The 24,577-nt window shown below is 42.9% G+C and overlaps 1 protein-coding gene across 2 annotated transcripts in view; it reads right to left on the bottom strand.

Moving 5' to 3' along the window:
- The window catches only part of nlgn4xa (neuroligin 4 X-linked a), a 263,708-nt gene that overhangs the window by 148,980 nt on the left and 90,151 nt on the right, over positions 1-24,577 (bottom strand). Inside the window, exons 3-4 of one of the 2 annotated variants that reach the window (XM_048597965.1) lie at positions 5,629-5,688; positions 3,591-3,740 (exon numbers count right to left, since the gene is read on the bottom strand). In XM_048597965.1, the coding sequence (XP_048453922.1) occupies positions 3,591-3,740; positions 5,629-5,688 (210 nt within the window). The remainder of the gene's footprint in view (positions 1-3,590; positions 3,741-5,628; positions 5,689-24,577) is intronic. The other variant, XM_048597966.1, reaches the window with a different exon arrangement.

Here is a 24,577-nt window from a genome sequence, read left to right as displayed (position 1 = left end):
GGTGATATGTAATATTCCCATCCATCCTTGACTTAACAGCTAAGAGAAGGGGCACCACCAGAAGAAGTGACCACTCCATATCCTGACTTGGAAACATACCTTCAGTGTCGTTGGGTCAAAATCCTTACATTCGCCCCTTTACAGCATTGCTACCTACAGCACTGGGGCTCAAGAAAGCAGCTCAATGCCACCTTCTCAAGGGCAACTAGGGACGGGCAATAAATGCTGGCCCAGCGCCGGTTCTCGGGTCCCACAAGTGAATTTTTTTTTTAAATGAAGTTGTTTTAGCTCTGTCTTGTGGATTTTGAAAGAAGGTGATATGGAAGGAACATTGCTGGGAGTGAGCACATGTGATGATATGACCCCTTTCAGCCAGGAGTAGACAATTAACCATAAACATATCTCAGCCGATAAAGCCACAGTCAACATTAATCTGAGAGGAAATGTAAAAAGATTAAGAAGGACCTTTTATTGCCATCACCTCTGTCTAGTTCTAACATCTTTCCTTTGGCAATGATAATTCACATGTACAATTCTGCAAAGACACACTGGGATACATTAGAATTTGTCCGAGCACAATGTATCTGGCAATGCCTCAGTATCATGGGAAAAATGTAGACTTTGAGGCTTTCCTGTTTCTAGTGATGCATGAGGCAATCAAAGGATGTGCTTATCTCTGCTTCCACAGCTAATTTATTCCAGAACAGGACACCAGCCTTTTTGTTAGACGCTGTGGCTGTGAATGAAGAATTCCTGACCAGGAGACTCTCCCATTCTTACCACCTGCCATTGGTGCACTGGAGAGATTTGCAGTTTGGCGATCAACCTGTTTGCCCATGTTATGAATGGACTTGGGACCTGGAGCTTGAGCATAGAGCTTTTGATTTAGAGACATGGTCTTTTTCTCCCTCTCAGTGAAAAAATAAAAGTGCTTCTGGTTTTCTTGGAATAGGATACAGAAGGTGGCTTTTTATAGAATCATTTTGTCTGTCAGTGTAGAGAAAGACCAGAAGGTTTCTTATTCTCTGGTTGTGAGACTGTACTCTTTAAATTTCATAACATGTTTTCTTAGAGATGAGTAGATCACAGCCAGCCTTCCTTTCACATCTTGTGGCTTTTCAGTATTTCAGTGGTTTTTCAGATTCTCCTCAAGCCGCAGTTGAATAAACTCCAATTGGCTGGTCTCTGCATCTAAGAATATCCTTTTTCAGCTCAAGTCAGAGAATTTAGATTTTAAAAAAGCAGTGTGGTGAGTTTGGTGGGAGCACAGTGATTATTTGGTACTGACACACTACATATATGTAAGATTTTTCAGAGGTACATATGCTTTGAGAATAGGTCAGTGCAGGAAAGAGTGAATTGATGGATAGTATAAAGAATTTCTTCACTTGATATCAATGGGACGGGGTCAGGGAAGAAAGGCTAAAGGAACTTCTGATTTTCTATCGTTAGTTTTGCTACACCAGTCAATGTCAACCATTAGTGTTCATTCTGCCTTTTTCTTCCTAGAGAAAATGTTACCTCATTTTCTCCAATTTGAATATTGCTGAAAAGAGTGACGGCTCAATGCTTTTCATCTTGCTCTTGTCAGGACAAATGCAAGAATGCCTAATTGCAAACGTTCACAACAATTTATGCAACAGGGCAAAAGGGTGTTGACTGGTTGGCAAGCCAAGCTCAGTACACAGCTCAATTGAGCTTACTAGAAGCAACATGAATTTATTCACAAAGACCCAACCTCTGAATACGAAAGGAATATGGTCAAGCCTTGAGCCTTTTTTTCAGGATTACCCAGGAGTTTTTCGGAATCCAATAGTTCCCTGGCTCTTTCCCAAACAAAATTGAGTTGCCAGCCAATCAGCATCCATTTCTCCTGCAGGGTAAATTGTCATAATCATTTGATAGTTGGCATTCTTTATCAATGTCAACAAAACAAAGGGGCTGGTCATTGACTTCAGGAAGCATGGCGGAGGGCATGCCCCTGTCTACATCAATGGTGCTAAGGTGGAGGTGGTCGAGAGAGTCAGGCACCTGAGCTTGATGATCACCAACGATATGTCCTGATCCACCCATATCGGCACTACAGTCAAAAAAATCACAACATCTCTACTTCCCCAGGAGGCGAAGGAAATTGAGCATATCCACAAGACCTCTAATTTTAATAGATGCACCATAGAAAGCATCCTATCTGAATGCATCACAATGTAATATGGCAACTGCTTTTCCCAAGACAGCAAGAAATTACAGAGTTGTGAACACAGCCCAGTCCATCAGGCAAAACAGCCTTCCACCATTGACCCCATCTATACTTCCCACTGCCTTGGGAAAGCAACCAACATCATCAAAGACCCCTCCACCCTGCTTACACTTTCTCCTGTTGAGCAGAAGATATAAAAGTTTGAATACACTTACAAACAGATTTAAGAACAGCTTCTTCCCTGCTGCTAACAGACTTTTGAACAGACCTCTCAAATGCTCATGTTAATCTCTCACTCTGCACCTTCTCTGCGGCTATAACACTGTATTCTGCACTCTGTTCTGTTATGCTGATGCACTTTGTATGCTATGATCTGCCCGTAGAGCAAGTAAAACAACACTTTTCACAATATTTTGGTACATGTGACAATAATAAATCAAATTAAATCAAAATTCTTGCACATGTCCCAATGAATACATGATTTAAAGTTTTGACAACATATTTTCCTTTTTCAGAAATCTGAAACAGGCAAACAGAAAAAAAAAAACCCAGGAACATAGAAACAGACACAGGTAGTTCAATCCATCCAGCCTGCTGTGCCATTCAATATGATCGGAGCTGATTGAACACTTCAACGCCTTTTACTCACCACATTCCCATAGCCCTGTACACCATTGACAATGAGACGTTCAAAGGCTGCACCACACAGCCCTCAGTGATGGAGAATTCCAAAGTTTCACAATCCTCTGAGTAAAACAACATTCTCCATATCTCAGATCTGAGTGGCATCCCCCCTCTTTTTATTTAAACTATGATGAGCCCCTGGTTTAGGACTCCTCAAACAGGAGAAACATGTGAGGTGAATCTACACCTTCATGTGTTACATCAGTGAAACCAACGCAAAACATCACCATACCGCAACAGCACATCCCAACCGGAGAAACTGATTCGTTCTCACCCACACAATGTTCTGAAGGCAGGGCATTGGCATGGCAGAAAATTAAAACACCAGTCTGCAGTATCGTGGGATGGAAGAATACATTTAAAGACACCGGCTCCGTTCAGTGTTTCCCCATTTCATCTCATGAGAAGAATGAATGAACGGGACATTCCTCGCAGCAGGTGACTGCTAAATGGTATTGGCAGGTGCCCAGGAATCAGTTTTCCAACCCTGAACGAGTGCCAGCACACCCTGTGTTCACAGCCACAAGGTTGAACAATGGAACCATGTTGGACTGGGAACTTGATTCGTCTTGGTAGGGGAACCTAAAGTTTGTAGGAGTTGTAGGTCTCTGAAGAGTCAAACCCTAAAGTGGTAATAAACAGTCATCCAAAAGCCATACATTATCAGCTTCATCATTCACAAAGTATTGAAACTGACCCAGTGACTCACCTAAAACCCCGAGCCTGTAGTTGAGTGTGACAACAATAACATTTCCATAACTTGCCAGGATGCTTCCATCAATTAAGTTGCCGGTGCTTTCCATGTAGGAGCCTCCGTGAATATACACCATTACTGGTTTGGGACCATTGTCATGGATATCTGTAAGAAAATAAAAATGTTCGTCCTCAGATACATAGAGTCATCAAAACGTACACGTGCATACACAATATAAAAGCACATGAGCACACAGACACACTCTTGCACAGACACAAACAGGGATGCTCTTAGACGTTCAAACACACACAGACCGATATACACTGATACAGCAGCACACACACACAGGCATACTCTTACACACACAGATATACACTTATACGCACACAAATATACACTTACACACAGGCATACTCTTACATACACAGATATACACTTATACACACACAAACATACACTTACACATAGGCATACTCTTATACACACAGATATACACTTATACGCACACAAACATACACACACACAGGCATACTCTTACCCACACAGATATACACTTATACGCACACAAACATACACTTACACACACAGATACTCTTACACACACAGATATATGCTTATATGCACACAAACATACACTTACACACACACTGATATTCTTACACACACAGATATACGCTTATACACACACAAACATATACTTACACTCAGGCATACTCTTACACACACAGATATACGCTTACACACACACAGACATACTCTTGCACGCACAGGCATACTCTTACAGATACAAGAGACATACATTTACATACACACAGGAATATATACACCTACGCACAAACCTACATAACACACACTATCAAGCGTACACTCATACACACACACACACACTCTCTCTCTCTCACACACACACACACACTCTCTCACTCACACACACAAACATTCTCTCTTCTCTCTCTCACACACACACACACCTTTTGTGATGATATGTGGTGGGTTTAACAGGATTAGGATCAATCTGCTAATGCTCAATGGATTCACAGCATTCTTTATGAGCTAATATGGTCAGGGCTACGTACATGTCACTAAATTTTGATGGAACGTGAAACAATCCTTGACCATTCTTCCAATAAGACGGAATGTTGCACTTTCTAACATGTGGAAGATCAAGGTTTGGCTCATGCATTAAGCATCGTTTCTGCCGAGATTTGATCCGTGTCTTTCTGCGGTAATGAATGGAGTAATCGACAAACTGGTCCACCACAGACCTCAATTCAGTAGGCGGAGGATACAGAAAACCACATCCCACAGAGGTCTACCCCACATGGCTCAACTGGTAAATCTGCTGCTCAATGTGGATGGGGCTGAGACCACAGGCCAGGACGATGCCAGGTCTGAGCCCGATCTCCCACCATCTTATTCTCCACCCCACTGTAATCTGGGAAAGCTGCAGGGTGTCCGTAAGGGGTCCGTCTGCCATTAACATCTCAAACTAAGGAGGGAAAACATCTCCTTTGGCCAAGGGTCCCCTCTACGTGGGTGATGCCTTTCTGGAAATGAAACATTTGCCGAACACTGGCAAAGGGGCGAACCATGTGTCCCAAATAGCAAGTTGGCCCATTGGCACTTCTTGTCCAGGCTCAGAGCGGTGAGTACCACAGCAAGAGGGTGGGGCAGGGGTCTTAAAGGCCCACCACAGAGTAAGGTCAAGTGTCTGAAAGGGGGGGGGGGGGGGGGGGAGTCCCTGGGGAGGCAAAGCATACGATCTGATGTAAAGAAGTCCCATTCAATTAATCCCCCCCTGCCATTTTCCCCACAACACCACTCACCCCTCCACCCAAATCCTCTGACCCCCAGCTCTCCCAGTCTGTGAAGCAAGTCAGCATTCAAGATGAAGAAAAAGAGGAAAAAGAAAACCCTCAGGATGCACACGGAAGGTGCATGGCTTACTTAAAGAAAGAAAGAAAAAAAAATGGATTGGAAGACTTCGAAAGGTTGGTTCTCATGCATCAGGGGGGTGTGTGTGTGGGGAGGGGGTCGAGCACAAAAAAAATACCTTCATCTTCATCACCATGATTACTGGTTATATCATCAGCGTGTTTCTTTGTGTTGGCTCCTAGGTTCAAGAAAAAAGATGAGGAGAACAAAGGGAAAAAGAGAATTCAAAAAAACAGCAAAGGTTTTTTGCCAAAAAAGTGAACAATTATTTAAAGAGAAAGAAAAAAAAAGATCTTCTGGAAAAAAAATTCTCAGTATGTTAAAGTATTATCATAAAAGCCTGGGCTGCTGCAAGGCTTAGACATCGTAAAACAATAGTTTAATCTCAAAAATAGGAGGTAACAAAATGGACCAAGGGTCAAGAAGTTCAACAGCAAGAATTGGTCTTTTTCAGCACAAGATCCTTTCCAAAAAAAAAGACAATTGAGCATTAAGAATTTTAAAAGCACAAGAAAAAAAGTCAAGGATTTCTCTAAACATCCATGTTTATCAAACAATGATCCTTCTAGTTAAAATGATCAACAACAGCACAGACAGAAATCAGGAGTAGGAACTCTACCTATCACACAGCTACACTATCAATGGAAGTGTAAAACATTCTAACAGTATCCAGTTAAGAGCAAAGGTTAGTTTGACCTGTTAAAAATAACTAGTGGTGAATGCATGGATCTCCCAACATTTGCCTACAATTAAAGTAGTCTGGTTTTTGAATGGAAATTTCTTTAAGAAAGATGGAATTGGTACTCCCCACTTAACTCATTCTAGATGTACACAGGGATGAGAGGTTAGGGCTTTAGTGAATTGTCAATGTTCTAGAAATGATGTTACTATTTCACCCTTCCCTTCTCCATTTCCATTCAACTTGACAAAATAGTGCCAGCTTTAATAATTTTTTTGGCTGCCTCTATCAAGATGACTAGTCAAGACCATATACATACAATGTTCAGAAACCTCGGACACAATCCAAGGTGTGAGAGCATCAGGAAGACCCATGGAATACAGTGTCATGAAGACTCATGGCTGGGGCATTATGAAGACCCATGGTGTGAAGAGATCATGTAGACTCATGGTGTGGGATATCATGAAGATTAATGATATAGGGCATCATGAAGACTCATGGTGTGGGACATCATGATGACCCTTATTGCTGCGCATTATAAAGGCCCCATGGTATGGGGCCTCACCAAGACTGGGAGAAATAGGGGAGAAGACACTATGAATTAAGTAGGGGTGGTTAGGTGATGCTAAACCTGTATCTTAAATACAGAAGGTTAGGGAAAGCAGAAAGGCTGGTATTTACACAACACCATTTACAACCTTTGGATGACCCAAATCACTTTCCATATTTTGAAGTGTGCTTCTATTTGTAATGTGTCAAATGCTGCTTCCAATATTCTACATAACACGTTCCCACAAGTAGCAACATGATAATTGACAAGGAAATGTTTTTTCTTGATAATGCTGGCTCAGGGATAAACATTGGCCCAGGACAACTTCATGAATTGCCTTCAATTTTGTGCTGGACTATCTTTTGCTAAGAGAGAAGACAGGGTCTTGATTTAACATTTTGCCTGAAAAGCAGCATCTTTGTGTTGGTCCACAGTGGCCACTTGGATGACATTCTCTAAACTCTAGAGCAATGACCTGAGCCCACAACCTTTTAATTCCACATGCAACTACCTGAGCCATAGCTGACACTTAAACAAATGAAGAGTTCTAAGATCTTGAGCAAGAATGGTTTCGAACAATGCATCTCAGATTCGGTGTGATGAAAATGGGCAGCGAATAAAGTGAGTATTGTACAATTGATACTTGGAACTTGGGAGGGATTAGAAAGAATGAATCAAACTCTAGCAAAACAGAGACAAATAAGAAAGGCTGGAAGGGAGGTAGTGAAGGTTTGGAATTAAATCAGAACAATTCAGTTTTGAATGGACAAGCAACCAAATCAAATGGCCTGAATGGAAATCTTACACAGGGAAGATCAGAGATAGACTTGAGATGTCTTTCATTTCCCTCAGGGTCACAGACTGAAAGCACTAAAGAACTGCTCGATGTCAGAGATGCCCTTACAAAATCTTATGGATGTAGCTTAAATATGACAAACAAATAAGTAATCCCAAAAGGCAAGGGCTGACAGTCCAATGTTGCTGAAAAGTCGCAATCCAATTAAATTGAACAAACGAATAACGCTGATGGAGATGCTGAAACACTGGAGTGGAATAGTGAAGTGCATCCAAAAATCTCTTCTCATTGCTCTCTTGGTCCATGTAAGCATATACCTGGAATGCACTAGTAATTAGGACTACAGGAAGCTTGACCACCGCACTAGCAACAAAGCAAATCATATCACAATACACTTTGCTGGAAGTAAAATGCTGATTTTCAAGAAGACTCCAGTGGGCAAATCCCTTTCCCAATGGACCTATGAGTCAATCTAACTCCCATTGACAGCAACAAAAACAGAAGTTGCTGGAAAAGCTCAGCAGGTCTGAAAGCATCTGTGAAGAAAAAATCAGAGTTAACATTTCGGGTCGGAATTCAGAAGTCCTGAGGAAGGGTCACCGGACCCGAAATGTTAACTCTGATTTTTTCTTCACAGATGCTGCCAGACCTGCTGAGCTTTTCCAGTAACTTCTGTTTTTGTTCCTGATTTACAGCATCCGTAGTTCTTTCAGTTCCCATTGACAGCAACTGAACTCTGAAACTCCGAAACAGTAGGTATGTTGAACAGAACAAAAGCTTAAACACATGCACCAACAAATTCAAGAACAGTTTCTTCCCTGCTGTTATTAGACTTCTGAATAGATCTCTCAAATTTTAAATTTAATGCTGATCTCACGATTTTTGAACCTTCTCTGCGGCTGTAACATTGTGATCCTCCCTCTGTTCTATTACCCTCACGCACTTTGTACGGCATAATCTGCCAATACTGCACGAAAAACAAAACTTTTCACTGTACCCAGGTACATGAGACAATAATAAATCAAATCAAATCAAATCAAATTAGAAAGCAAATTAATACCCACTGTGCAGTTGACAGGGAAACAGAATGGCAGGAAAACTAATGGAGGGTGTTAACTACAAAAGGTTGTGTGTAAGAACACAAACATAGATAGCTAGGGCTTCACTTTTATTTTAATAATGACAACTTGCATTTGTATAGTGCCTAAACAAAATATCCCAAGATGCTTCATAAAATGGGCATCTAGAAAAATTTTAACCACAGCCACTTTAGCATGGATAACTAAATCTAGATCAAAGGTGTTATCCTGCAGGAGTATCATAAAAAAGAAAGGGAGAGAACAGAAAATTTTAGGGAGAGAATTCCAAAGATCTGGCCAACAGCCTAGCAAGTCAATCAGTTCAAGTGTAGTTAGGGATAGGCAATAAATGCTGGCCTAGCCACATTCTTTGAATGAATTTTTAACAATGCTGAGATACACAAGATGTCAGGGTAGAGCAGATATTTGAGAGGATCTTTAGGAGTTTACAGAGATATGGAGAGATTAAGGCCATGGGGGAGTTTGAACAAAATTTTAAAGGGTGGGAATTTTAAAGTCAAGCTGATCAGAGCCAGTGCTTTCAGCCAACACAGAACCCCATAAGAGTGAAAATACAAGCAGCAGAGTTTCTGGGGAACTCCAATTCATGGGGGCGGGCTTTTGGACGCTAGTCAGGAAGGGAATGTCACTGTTGAGTCTGAAGGCAACATTGATTATAAGAGTAGGGAGTTTATGTTGGAGGTGTACAGGACTTTGGGGTAGACCACAGCTGGAGTACTGTGTGCAGTTCTGGTCACCACGCTATAGGAAGGATGTGACTGCACTGGAGAAGGTGCAGAGGACATTGACCAGAATATTGCCTAGATTGGAACAATGTCGTTATAAAGAGAGGCTGGTTAAGCTCAGGTTGTTTTCGTTCGAGCAGAAAAGGTTGAAGGAGGGACCAGACAGAGTTTTATAAGATTATGAGAGGCACGGGCAGGATAGATAGGAAGCAGCTGTTGCCCTTAGTTGATGGGTCAATAACAAGAGGGGTGGCATAATTTTAAGGTGAAGGGCAGGAGATTTAGAGGGGTTTTGAGGAAAATCAGAGGGTAGTGGGAATCTGGAATGCATTGCCTTGGGGGTGGTAGTTGAGAAATCTCCCAACTTTAAAAAGTGCTTGGATGAGCACTTGAAATACCATAATATTCAATGTTGTGGGTCTAGTGCAGGAAAGTGTGACTAGTGTAGACTAGTACAGACTCGTTGGGCTGAAGGGCCTGTTCTGGGGTGTATGAGTCTATGATCATGACTCTAAGCTTAAATCATGATTTCAGCAACATCTCATCTGAGGAGCAGTCAGAGACAAAGCAAAGTTACAGAGTTGGCCTTAGCGATGGAGAGGAAATGAATTTGAATGCTTATCCTAGGATCAAACTGGATGGAAGTGAACAAACAAACACTTCTAAGTTCTACCATGTGCAGGTTAGGTGGATTGGCCATGGGAAATGCGAGTTACGGGGATAGGGTAGGGAGGTAGGCCTGGGGGGTGCTGCTCTTCGGAGGGTTGGTGTGGATTTGATGGGCTGAATGGCCTGTGCCCACACTGTAGGGATTCTACGATTCAATGACATCAATGACAATCCTAACTAGGCAAACTGCAGGATGTTTATTGATATTTTTTGTGCTGTTTTGTGACAGTTTTCAAAATGTTCACTTATGTGACAGGAAGAAACGCTTACGAGTCCTAACAGATTTGGAGATGTATAGACAGCCCAACCTGTCTATTTCTGCTGCAGTTAAACCCCTTCCCATCATTCTCTTCTAACACTGAACAGGATAATTCTCCACTTCCATTTCTTCCCGGTATCCAACCAGTTTCCTTTAATTGTAAATATAAACGAAGTAATGCAGATGGTAAAAATCTGAACTTAAATAAAAAACAGAAAACACTGGAGAAACTCAGCAGGTCTGGCAGCATCTGTGGAGAGAAAAACAGAGTTAATGTTTTGAGTTCAGTATGACTCTCCTTCAGAACAAAAAGTAGCTGGTAAATTTGTGTTTTTTGTGCTGATGACAGAGGAGGAGCAAGTGGAACAGATAGTGATGGCACTCAAAGCAAAAAGCCTTTAAAAGACCATTAGAAATAGGAACACCATATTTTCCACTAAGTATAAATTTGCCATTGAGAAGAAGATCAGAATTAGGAACAGGAGAATGGCATTCAGACCCTTGAGACCCACTCTGCTACTCAGTGAGATCATGGCTGACCTTCTGCTGCAATATCATTGGCCTCAAACACCCCTGTAATAGTAATATCCACAGTCTGACCACCCTCTAGACTTCTTCTGAAACTAACTCCGGAATACCTTCTGGTTATCTCTATGCAGTGGACTCTTGTTTAAATTCTTCTCCATAAGAGGAAAATTTGTCTCTGTATCCACACAACCAAACACTTTCATCACTTTAAAGGCCTCCTTAGCCTTTTCTTTTCAAGAGAAAAAGGGGCTACTCTGCTCATCCTGCCCTGATGCATATACCAGGGAATAGTTGGGAAAGTGAACTCACGAACAGAGCTTCTGGAGCACCAAAGAGTAATTCTCAAAGGTCCCAGGTGTGGAGCAGGAATAAAGGCCCCATTGCTGCCCACTGACATGCCTCCATCACGAGAAAATTAATTGAGTGAGTGTCTCCAGAGAATGGGAATCAGGCTCTATCCACATGATCAGATGGGCCTGTCAAGATTCTCTATCGAAGTTGGCACACATGAAATTGGTTATTTGGGAAGAACGCCCAGAGCAGTACCAGTGCCAGTGAAATCAAACTGAAACCTGAGCAAGGTCTTTTAGAGGGGAGGTGGGGAGACTGGATGAAGAAAAAAAATATAGTGTCCAAATCCAAATTTTTAGGTTAGATAGCAGATTTGGAATGCAGCAACAGGCCATGTTGATTTTTAATGGGGCATGCAGGTAGGCCTTTGAACCAGAGATAGTAAGAACTGCAGGTGCTGGAGTCAGAAATAACACAGTGTGGAACAAAAACAAAGTTGCTGGAAAAGCCCAGCAGGTCTGGCAGCATCAGAGGAGCAGGAAAGCTAATGTTTGGGTTAGGACCCTTCTTCAGAAATGGAGAGGGAGAAGGGAACTCAGAAATAAATAGAGAGGAGGGGTGGGGCTGAGGAAGGTAGATGGGGTGGTGATAGGTGAGTGAGGTGGGAGGGGCGTATAGATGACAAAGAATATGGACAAGTTGTGTCAGGTCAAGGAGACGGGGATGAGAGGGCGGGTTGGTCATGGGATGAGGCTAGGTGTGGGAAGATTTTGAAAATGGTGAATTCTATGCTTAGGCCTTTGAGCCAGTTTTTTTTTAACTCATTGACAAGATGAGGGTGCAGCTGGCTAAGCTAGCATTTATTATCTATCCCTAATTGCCCAAAGGGCAGTTAAGAGTCAACCACAGTGCTGTGGGTCTAGAGTCACATGTAGGCCAGACCAGGTAAGGATGGCAGCTTGTTTCCCCTAAAGGGCACCTTGGTTTTTCCCCCAAGAATCAGCTATGGATACATGGTCATCATGAGACACTTAATCCCAGATTTTAATTGAATTCAAATTCCACCATCTGCCATGGCAGGATTTGAACTGATGTCCCCAGAACTTCTGGATTAAAAGCACAGTGCTAATACCACTAGGCCATTGCCTTCCCTAAGAGGCAATGGTGATAAAATTCATCATCTCTTGCGCTGTCACCCGATCTTTGCTACCACATGGTAAAGAGAGAGATCTCACGAGGAATTTCTCAGTAAACATTTGTATTGGGGTTTTTGCAAACAGCTGAGGAGGGAGAATCAGCTCCCCTCTTTCAAATACCCCCTTGATCAGTCCAATCAAATACTTTAACTTCATTTTGGTACTCATCCACATCACACTTGAATTGACAATGTATCTAACTATATCAAAATGAAGGAGCTAATTACAAGTCTTGAATAAAGAACAAAGAAGGTTATTATCTGCTGATAACACGATATCAAACATACACATGAACACCGGCAATAGGTTTAAAAGAGACAGTGTCTGATGCAATCAGGAAGAAATTTTAGAATACTGCATTCAATTTTGGTCTCTCTGCTTTCAGAAAGATGTTGTTAAACTTGAAAAGGTTCAGGAAAGATTTATATGATGGTGCTGGGACTGGAGGGTTTGAGTTACAGGGGGAGGCTGAATAGGCTGGGGCTTTTTTCCCTGTAGTGTCAGAGGCCGAGGTGTGACCTCATAGAGGTTTATAAAATCATGCATAAGGTGAATAGCCAAGGGTAGGGGAGTCCAAAACAAAACGGCATAGGTTTAAGGTGAGAGGCGAAAGCCTTAAAAGGGACCTATGGGCCAAATGACAGGTGAGGCCAAATTTGGCGCATGGAACATATAACTGAAAATGTGAATGCATCTGTGTTTGAGTTCATGTTCTAATCCAGATCATATCTTAGATGTTAGCCAGTGTTTGCCACCTCTTCTAAGAATAAGTTTTGTGTCATAATAAATTGATTATTTTGAGTTCAAAGAAGCCTTGCGAAAATCTATTTAGGATAATGGTTACAAAAAGTAATCAATTGACCATTCTCATGTCTGAATCAACACTTTCATATTGACAGAGTAACTGGCAGAGTAGTGGGGCTTAATTATTAGCCCACAATCACTGTCACAGATGTAACACACAGAGAGCAGATACCAGGCACACACAAACACAGTACAATTAAATACTTACAAGCAGAATTAACTTCCATATAGGGGTCAATTAGCTGGATGGCTGTGATGCAGAGTGATGCCAACAGCATGAGTTCAATTCCAACACTGACTGAGGTTACCGTAAAGGACTCTCCTTCTCAACCTCTCTCCCCTTTGCCTATGGCGTGGTAACTCTCAGGTTAAACCAGCACCAGTCATCCCATTCCCTAGTGAGATAGCAGCCCTATATTCTGGTAAGGCCATGGGAACATTAGCTTTTTTATTTCCAAATGTACTAACAGCGTGGGTTACATCAAGAATAAAAACAGGAATCAAAATGGTTATGCAGTACAGTCAGACAGAAAGAGATCACCGAGTACAGACAATGAAAACAAAGATCCTACTTTCTCGTTCTAGCAGCGATGGAAGGAGAAATTGAGGGTGAAATTGGGAAGAGGAAGTGGAGTCGAGTTAGTGGATGAAATTGAACCTGAGGGAGTTTTGAAGAAAGCCAGAGGAGAACAGAATGCCAACAGCCCCTCTGTGAAAATGAAGCAGGAATGAAACACGATTGAATGCATTCAAGCATGAGCTAGATAAGCATGAGAGAGAGTGAGAAAGAGGGTTAATAGGGTTGGAGGAAGAAGGATAGGAGAGGTCGCGTAATGGATAATCACTGGCATGCACCAAATTGCTGGATGGACCGGCCTCCGTGCTGTAGGTTTCGTACAGGGCTGGATTTTCCAAATGGGAAGCAGGAACTGAGAGGTGGATTCCGTTCCCGGTCCCAAAGCTTTTTCTACCTCCAGCAGCTCTCCATGTGTTGTTATGTGCTGATCTCACACCCCATTATTCACACCGTCACTATCAATGTGTTGATTCTAACAGCAAAATGGCCAATTGTTTCTCCTTTGCATTGCTATCCAGGAATGAAGAGAACTTCACCAGCACTTCCCGAACAAATTCAAAATAATCCAGAAGGTAGGGTTTTCATTTCATCATACACTCAGGGAAGGGACTGCTGCCCAATTGGGAGCCAACACTGCAGAAACAGAGGTAGTCCCCGAATCCACCCCTCCACTCTATCCCTGTCACCTGTCTGCTCTGCCCCTGACCTGCCATTCTCCACTCTGCCCCTACCACCAATCCACAAGCGCCCACCATCCCACAACTCTCTCCCCCCCTACTAAACGCTTCCCCTGTCACCCCACAATCACCCACTACCTCCCCTCCACTCTCCTCCTGCCACCACTCAATCTCCCCCACCACCTCTCCACTCTCTCCCACCACCCCTTTGCCCTCCACCACCAGCCCCCCCATATTCTACTCTCAACTCTCCCCCCTCCCCCTGCCACCCCTCAATCTCCCCCTGCCATTCCTCCACTCTCCCCTCACCACCTCTCCACTCTCCCCCTGTCACCCCTCAATCCCTCATGCCACTCCTCCACCCTCCCCTTGACACGCCCCTGACTCTCCCCTTGTCACCCCTTCACTCGCCCCCGCCACCCCTCAGTCTCCCCCTGTCACCCCCCTCCTCCCCCCGCCACACCCCACTCTCCCCCTGCCTCCTCTCAGTCTCCCCCTGCCACCCCTCCACTCTGCAGAGACAGCTAACCCAGGGGGCTGCCTGAAACCTGTTTGCCATCCCATCCAGTCCTGGGGACAGAAAACCGGGCAGGAAAGTCAGTCTTGTCTATTTCATTATGATTCTTTGCCCTGGGGTTTGTGATTTAAACCGTGATTGAGCTGATCCACTCCAGGTTTTGAGATTTCCGAGATTTAATTCATTTAGGGACCCTTGCAGCTCACAGAGAGAGAGCGAGATTTTCATTCCATTAATCTGATGGATATGAACCTGAAGTCAAAGGACAGTTTGTGGAGCCACTAGACTCCCCACTGCCTCAAGGGAGTTAATCGTTTCAAGACATTGAAAAGCTTGACATTCCCAGAGAATTCAATTTGTAAATAGAACCATTGTGGCAAGCAGTGTCATATTCATTAAACGCATAGATCCTGAGGATGGGAAACGAGAAATGCAGTCAGCTCCCCAGTTCATACAGTGTGCAGTCAGCTCACTCACCTAAAATTGGTGCTCTGTATGAATGATGAAGGCTGTAAATATTGAGAAGGTCCAGCAACACCAGAGTACACAAACGCTGGACACGTTTCAAGATGCAACCTTAAACTATTCTCTTTCATGTGCTCAAGGGATGGTTTACAATTTATTTTGCAATACATCACTCTGCCCCACAGAAACATCTGAGGGCTAACTCACATACAATGACATTACTGTGAAGTGCACTGAGGCAAACATGGGAATGCACAGCAGAAACCAACAACCACTATAGTCGCTTCCTTGCTGAGGAAGAAACATTAGCCAAGAGACTGGAAGAGGCCCGTTTTCAAATGGCGCCCTGGAACAGAAAGATGCAACATTGAACAAAAACAAAATAAATCAAAGAACTGCAGATGCTGGAAATCAGAAACAAAAACAGAAATTGCCAGAAAAATTCAGCAGGTCTGGGCAGCATCTGCAGAGAGAAAAGAGAGTTCACGTTCTGGGTCCAGTGACCCTTCCTCAGAACAAAAGAAAGAAGGAGTGTCACTGGACCCAAAACCTTAACTCTGCTTTTTCTCCACAGATGCTGCCAGATTTGCTGAGTTTCTGTAGCAATTTCTGTTTTTGTTTTAGATGCAGCACTGGTTTTGTCTTCAATTCATTTCTTACACATGACCATTCCTGTCAATTTGTTACTGTTCCCTTGTCGTGCTTTAGGAGGTGGTACACAATCTTCTTTTTAAATCACTGCAATCCGGGTGGTTCAGGTACACTCACAGAGCTGTTAGTTTTATGAATTAGGACCAGGGCCCACTCCCTTGGCTATACAAACCTGCCCTATTGTTCATTATGATCATTGTTCAGCTGGTTACTCCAGTCCTATCTGATCCCAATAACCTGTCGACCCCTTGCTTATCGACAATCTATCCAATTCAGCCAGTCACCAAAATTGGTTGTATAGTGGATAGTGAGGGAGGTTATCTAAGGGTACAATGGGATCTTGATCAGTTAGGCCAGTGGGTCGAGGATTGGCCAGTTGAGTTTAATTTAGATAAATATGAGATGTTGCATTTTGATAAGACAAACCAGGGCAGGACATACACAGTTAAAGCTAGGATTCTGGGGAGTGCTGTTGAACATAGAGACCAAGGGATTCAGGTAGATAGTTCCTTGAAAGTGCCACCACAGGTAGTCAAGGTGGTGAAGAAGGCATTTGGCATGCTTGACTTCATTGGTCAGAGCCTTGGTATAGGAATTGGGACGTCATGTTACAGCTGTACAGGATATTGGTGAGGCCACTTTTGGAGTACTGCATACAGTTCTGGTCACCCTGCTATGGGAAGGATGTTATTAAACTGGAAAGGGTGCAAGAAAGATTTGCAAGGACATTACTAGGCCTGGAGGGCTTGAGTTATAAGGAGAAGCTGGATAGGCTGGGACTTTTTCCCCTGGAGTGTACGAGGTTGATGGGTGACCTTATAGATATTTATATAATCATGAGGGCATAGATAAGGTGAATAGCCAAGGTCTTTTTCCCGGGGTAGAAGAGTTCAAAACTAGAGGCCATAGTTTTAAGGTGAGACGGTAAAGATTTAAAAGGGTCATGACGGGCAACATTTTCACACACAGGGTGGTATGTATGTGGAATGAACTGCCAGAGGAAATGGTAGAGACAGATACAAGTATAACATTTAAAAGACATTTGGTACATGAATAGAAAAGGTTTAGTGGGATATGGGCCAAACACAGGCAAACGGGACTGGTTTAATATAGGAAATCTGATTAGCATGGATGAGTGGGACTGAAGGGTCTGTTTCCATGCTGTACGACTCTATGACTCTATGACTGCTTCCTCTGCCTTTTGAGGAAGAGAATTCCAAGACCCATAACCCTCTGTAAGAGAAACTCTCTCATTCTGACTGTCTTGAAAGGGTGATCCCTTCTGTAGAAACAGTGACCTTCCTAATATACCCATTCTCCCACAAGTGAGAGCGTTCTTTCCACATGGACCCCTGTCTAGCCCCCTCAAAGATTTCATATGCTTAAATTAAGTTGCCTCTTCTCAGTGGATAAAAACTTAACCAGTCCAACCTGTCCTCATAAGCCAACCTGCCCATTCCAGATAATAGTCTAGTAAATGCCTGTACCACTCGTAAACAAAGCTTTACACTGTATTTCGGTACACGTGACAATAAATCAATCAATCAGTCTACCTAGTTTCCTCTCATACATTACTTCTTCGCTCCTTATTTGTTAGTCATTCATTATTAGTTGGCATACAGCCTGTAACACATAATATATATGTGATCTTTTAAGGATAGACTTCCTGTCACCCTCTTGCTATCCCTAAGTGCAACATGTTCACCTTCATCCAATTGAAGCCACTTCCTGCCTGGCCTCAATTTTGTTTCAAGTCTTCACGTCAGGGGAAGTGGGGCAACGGGTTCCTTGCTGGCATACTTTCCACATTGGGCACTCCCTCAAACCCTGCCTTCTGTGTCTCTCCATCACCACATGAGGTGCCCCCTTCTCACCTTGCCTTGACACCAGAATCTCTAACTCCTGGCCAACACTTATCCCTCAATTAACCTCACTAAAACACACATCTTAACCCATCGCTGTGTGCGCAAGCGTGTCACGTGCAAGTTTTTTTGATGTCACAATGTTGGTTACAGTTCCACAAGCTTCATTGGCTGAATTGCAGACAGCAAAAGTCACTATATAAATGAATCTATTGGCTGAATGCTCATTGTTGATTGGTTGTGAATTGTTTTTCTCATCTGCTTGCGACTTGTTGAAGGCGACGTTTCAGTCAATGAGGCGAAGTCAGGATGTAGAATCTGTAACAATTATACAGAATGTTGTGAAGGTGTAAGAAATGGGATGGTGACAAGTGGAGACAAGGGAGAGCCGCTGACTTCAATCCTCACCAGTGACGGTAAACATGGTCATTCATTACCATGAATCAACAGCTTGGTTAAAATCACTGTGACTCCTACTTGGAAACATCAGTGAAAGTCAAGTGCGACATGCTTTAGCACAAGTCCGTTCAACACTGAGAGTGGTAAGGAGCAGTTTAATACCCTCCTGCCTTTTTCCCGTATCCCTCCACATTATTTCTATCCAAATAATCAATCAATGCCCCCTTCAGCGCTTCAATTGAACCTGCCCCCACCACATTTCCAGGCAGTACATCCCATAGTCTAATGACGCACTGAGCGAAAAAATTTCTTCTCATGTCTGACACCTTCATTTGCACATCACTTAAAATCTATGCCGCAATGCTCTTGATTAAGAGTGGGAACAGCTTCTCCCCGTCTATTCTGTCCAGCCCACTCAAGATTTTGGAACGCGCAATCAAATCTCCTCTCAGCCTCTTTCTCTCCAATGTGCAAGCAGGGTAGTCCCAATCGCTTGGTGGAGATGTCATAGAATGTCAAAATGGGGCAAATGGTTGAAAATCCTACTTCATTCCTCTCCCACTGCAGTAATGACCGGAGATCAGGAACAATTCCATGGAAAGGATTGTCAACATGTTCTTTATAAGATGATAAGAGATAGAAACAAGAGTAGGCCATTCGGCCCCCTTAAGCATGCTCTGCCATTCAATAGAATCATGGCTGATCTGACATTTCTCCCATCCACTTGCTTGCTCTTTGCCCATGATCCTTGACTCCCCTGTTTAGCAAGAATCTATCTATTCAGCCTTAAGTGTACTGTTCTATGTTCTTAGTATACAGGAAAACATGGTCTCCACAGCTCACTGTGGCAAACAGTTCCAAGGAGATCTAAGAGACCCTCTAAGAAATGAAATTCCTCCTCATCTCAGTCTTAAACAGGTGCTGCTTAATTCTGAAACAATGCCCCTCTGGTCTTAGATTCGCCCATGAGGGGGAACATCCTCTCAGCCCCTTAAGAATCCTACATACTTCAACGAGGTCACCTCTCATTCTTCTAAACTCCAGTGACTAGAATCCCAACCTGTTCAACCTTTGCTCCTAAGACAATCCCTCCATACCAGGGATCATCTTTGTGAACCTTTGCTGAACTGCCTCCAATGAAATGATATCTGTTCTTAAATAAGGGGACCAAAACTGTTCACAGTGTTCCAGATGTGGTCTCACCAGCACCTTGTACGGTCGCAGTGAGACTTCCCCACTCTTATACGCCAACACCCTTGAAGTAAGGGCCGACATTCTATTACCCTTCCTCATTACCTGCTGCACCTTGGTACAAGATAATGGTGGAGTGGGACACTCCAGCTACAGCTCGTCTGCTCTACCCGCTCTTCTTCTTTTCATTCCTTCTTTCTTTTCTCTTTTTCTTCCTCCTGGTGCTTTTTCCCTTCCGCTTTTCCTTTTGCTTCCTTTTCTCCCTTCGGCTCCCTCCGACACCCTCCAGCCAGGAACAATCCCTGGCCTCCGGCGATGACCCCCAGCCTGACACAGCGGCCTCCCGGCGTGGCACAGTGACCTTTGTGGCATCCTGCTGTAACCTCCTCCCATAGGGGTCTCCCAGCATGGCATGGCAACCTCCCAGCCTCTTGCAGTGGCCTCCTGGCATGGTGTGTCACTGGTGCAGTGTGGGTCCATGGCCCGTTGCAGACTGGATGCTAAGTGCCAATGTGGTCTGATGTACTGAATTCTTTTCTGCAACACTGGACATTTCATTTCTCTACTGTCTAAAATCTTGTAACTAAATAAGCTGTGCCTAGATATTTTTGTGTCTAAATCAACGATGTAAGTGGCGACGTATAAACATTTCACTATACTCACTGAATATATGCGACAATAAGGGCTGCTCTATTCTTTTCTTTTCACCTATGCATTAGCTCTCTGTCTTTGGTGCACAAGTCCTCCCATGACCTTTTGTGTTGCAACTATCTGCAGCTTTTCTCCCTTGAAATAATATTGTTCTTTCATTCTACCTTACAAAATGAACAACTTCACATTTTCCCATATTATACTCCATTTGCCATCTTTTTGCCCATTTACTTAACCTATCAACTCTGTCTGTGAACTGTCTGTACCCCTCTCACAACCCACCTTTCCACCCATTTTAGTGTAATCTGCAACACTTGACTACATTACATTCGCTTCCTTCCTTCATGCCATTAATAAATATTGTAAATATTTGCAGTCCTAGCATTGATTCCTATAGAATCCAGTGGCCACAGGTTACCAATCTGAAAAATAACCCCTTACCTCTACTTGCTGCTTCCTTCCCATTAGTCAGTTCTCTATCCATGCCAATCTACTACCTCCAACATCGTGGGCTCTTAACTTAATCTTTTGTAAGGTACCCTGTCGAATGCCTTCTGTAAGTCCAAATACAACACATCAAGTGGCTCCCCTCTAACCATCTCTGTTTGAGACTTCCTCAAAAAGCTCTAGTAAATAAGTCAGACACGATTCCCCTTTCATGAAGCCATGTTGACTGTGTTTGACTAGATTATGATTTTCAAAATGTTCTGCTATTACTTCCTTAATAAATGATTCCAATACTGTTTTTGTTGCTGCTGATAATCATTATCTTTGCTCTGCAGAGTTGCAGCAGATGAGTGAAACATCTACAAAGTCAATATGTGGACAATCACTGCTCAGTTTATGTCAGTTATCAATTTCAATTGAACTTTCAAGTTTTTCAAGCAAGGGATATACTACATTGTGAAGTAGTCCCTTTTGTACAATGAATATTAATTACTGCAGTCAGCTCAAGCCACAATCTTTACATCCTCTGGCTAACGTTTCTGGTCTAATTTAATGAGGGACCTGTTGGAAATGTACCATGATGAAGCTTTTTAATTATCAAATACAAATTAACAGCCTAACACACTTGAATTTTGGCCGTGCCGTAACTAAGCTTACAGAAAACAAAAGGGTAAAAGAAATGACAAAGTTAATTCTTATTCAGGAAGAAATGTGATAAAGGACCTGATAGGCACGGAAAGAATGAAATTAGATGTGCTGAAAAATTAATATGAACAGTGCTACAGGACTACTGAACTAAGCCAGCTTACTTTACAACCTGCCCCCCAAAACAAGATTGATGATTTGAGCCACACTCTAGAATTTCGACACATGCTCTGGGCTGTGATTTCCTTAAAATAAGGAGCCCCCATTGTTACTGGATCTGTCCATTGGAGTAAGGCATTAAACATCTCCAAAACTTGAACGTGCCATTTACAAAGACAATTGCATATGAACAAAAAAAAAACAACCACTGCTACATTCCCTTCCAGTGACACCCCATCATGGGACATCGGCATCACTGGCTGGTCAGCATTTAATAGAATCCCTACAGTGTGGAAACAGGCCATTCAGTCCATCAAGTCCATGCAGAGCATTCCACCCAGACTCACCACATCCCTCTAAACCCTGCATTTCCCATGGTTAATCCACCTCACCTATACATCCCTGGACACTATGGGCAATTTAGCATGGCCAGCCCACCTAACCTGCACATCTTTGCACTGTGGGAGGAAAACAGAACACCCAGAGGAAACCCACGCGGACACAGGGACAACGTACAAATTTCACACAGACAGTCACCTGAGGATAGAATCAAACCTGGGCACCTGGTGCTGTGAGGCAGCAGTGCTAATCACTGAGGCACTGTGCCGCCCCCATCCCCAAATACCCTTGAGAATGTGGTGGTGATCTGCCTTCTTGAACCTCTGCAGATCACCTGTTGTAGATAGACCCATAATTCCATCATGGAGAGAAGTCCAGAATTTTGACCCAGTGACACTAAAAGAATGGCGACACATTTCCAAGTCAGGATGGTGATTTGCTTGAAGAGGAACTTGCAGCTGGTGGTGCTCCCATGTATCTGCTGCCCATGTCTTTCTAGGTGTGAGTGGTCGGAGGTTTGGAAGGTGCCAGCAAAGGAGCCTTGGTGAGTTTTTGCAATGCATCTTGTCGATAGTACACACTGCACCAAAGGCATCACCAAAAGTGCTGGAGAAACATTGATGAGGAATGCACAGCTGATCAGGTTCTAGTGCAGTGCAGACTTCACTGAGAGTCATGGGTCTGGCTGTGATTACAGCGACAGATTGAGATTGTGGAGGGATTTGAAAGTCAGATGAGAAATTAAAATGAAGATTTTCCTTGACTGGCAGCCAATATAGACTGGCAAGCTCATAGACTGATATGGGAGTGGGAATTACTGCAAGTTATCTTCCTTCATAGGACATCTGCAAAGCACCTTGAGATGTTTTGTTGTGTTAAAGACTTCACATTGAGAATACCCTCCATCATGTTGTGTGGCACTATCATGTACTAAGCGGGCCACAAATAAATGACAAAAATAAATGGGAAGGAGAGTTTTGAAGGGTAAAATACCTCTCATGCTCAAAATTTCCCACAATGGATAAAGAGATGTTTTTGGTTACTAAGGCAAGAATACATGAGTTCCTGAATTTAACCGGTAAGTATTCTGGTAGTCGTTTGGAGTCTAAGCAGTTTTTGTTGAACAGTTACCACATGCCAGACCATTTGTATAAACCATTCAGGTGAGTGAAACGTAGTGACAGATCAAATCCCATCAGACTTCTTTCAATTGTCACAACAAACTTAGCATGTTCTTCAGCTCAGTCCATTTGGGAGTATGAATGCTCCTAAGCCAAGTGCCCATCACAAGCTACACAACTTTTCCTTTCGCCCCTGAGCTGTGAGACCACAATTACCTTTGAGTAATGGAAATTTTGCATCTCCATTTATTTTCCTCAATATACACCAGATGGTCAGATTGTGTTCCTCTGGAATTTGTTTCAACAGGGCTCTTTGATGACAAACTTGCAAATTCCCCTTAAAGCAGGATTGATATTAACTGCTAACCTCCAACTCTTCAGTCTACTTGCTTATGTATGGAATAAGCAGCCTTGACATCTTTTTATACACTTTGATACTGAAAGTAATCCCAAAAATCAAGCTGAAGCAGAAAGCATTCCTATAAAGCTCCTTCCATAGAATCAAACAGTAGACAACAGACCCTTTGGCCCATCTTTCTTTGAATCAAGTACTTCTGAAATGCAGGCACTGTTATAAAGAGTACTCAATTGGCACACAGAAAACTCCCACATATGACAATGCTGTGAATGACCAGACTATCTGTATTATCTTCTTGGTTGAAGGTTAAAGATTGGCCAGTCCGAGTCCATTTCTTCTTTCCAATGCAATGGGATTTTTTCAATACCCTTGAGATAGCTTGGTTTAACGTCCCTTCCTAAAGACAGCTCCTCTGACACTGCAGCACTCCCTCAGTACAGGCAGCAAAGTGCCAAATTTGACTCTGATGCTCAACCCCAAGTCAAGCTCAGCTACAACTGACTAAAGCCTACCTGAGGGGGAGCAGTCTAAGAGATAATGCAAGCTTTGTGTTTATTTTCTAACATTGCATCTTCCATTAATGCTAATCCAATGTTATTGTGACAACAGTGTAAAAGGAGCTGCAGCTGGCTAGATGCCCGGTATAAAGTTGAAGACAAATATGTAACTAATTCACATCTTAGGCTACAAACAAATTACCCAACTGTAAATAATATTACTTTCCTTGTGCTGTCTTTTTAGTGGCTGAGTAAAGTGGCATATGAAAGCTAACAAACTAACAAACGGCAGTTTCCTTCCCTAAAGGACATTAGTGAACCAGATGGGTTTTTTCTTGACAATCAACGATGGATTCATGGTCATCATTTGAGTCTTAATTCCAAATATTTACTGAATTCAAGTTCCACTATCTGCTGTGGCAGGATTCAAACCCAGGTCTCCAGAACATTATCTGGGTCTCTGGAGTAACAGTCCAGCGATAATACCACTAGGCTTTCACCTCCCCCTGTTATTTCATAACATGATTGGAGGAACCCCCGATCAACATTACAGTCACACAGCTGGAAGGCCTTTGGAAAACAAATCACAGTTCCCTCAAATTATGATTAGCTTCATTGCACTTTTATTCTATCAATTCGTTGATTACTTTACTAATGGTAAGTACTGATGACATCAGCTGGGTTAGTAAATCAAGGCAACAACATTTACATGCATAATTGACACTGGAGCATTATTAGGTTAATTGCTCAGTTGCATCATTGTTAATTCATATCCCTGACACCCATTGGTCTTCCAAACTTTTTTGAAACTGTCCCTCTCCTCAATACCACACCCTGTGGAACATTAATGAAAACAGACTGAATAGAATAAAAAAGGGGTAGTATCAGAGATAGTAGGAACTGCAGATGCTGGA

Source organism: Rhincodon typus, chromosome 6 (assembly GCF_021869965.1).
Source record: "Rhincodon typus isolate 14 chromosome 6, sRhiTyp1.1, whole genome shotgun sequence".
In the NCBI taxonomy this organism is placed as follows: Eukaryota; Metazoa; Chordata; class Chondrichthyes; order Orectolobiformes; family Rhincodontidae; genus Rhincodon; species Rhincodon typus.
The sequence above is the reverse complement of the archived record's forward strand: the minus strand, read 5'-3'. Positions and strand labels throughout refer to the sequence as shown.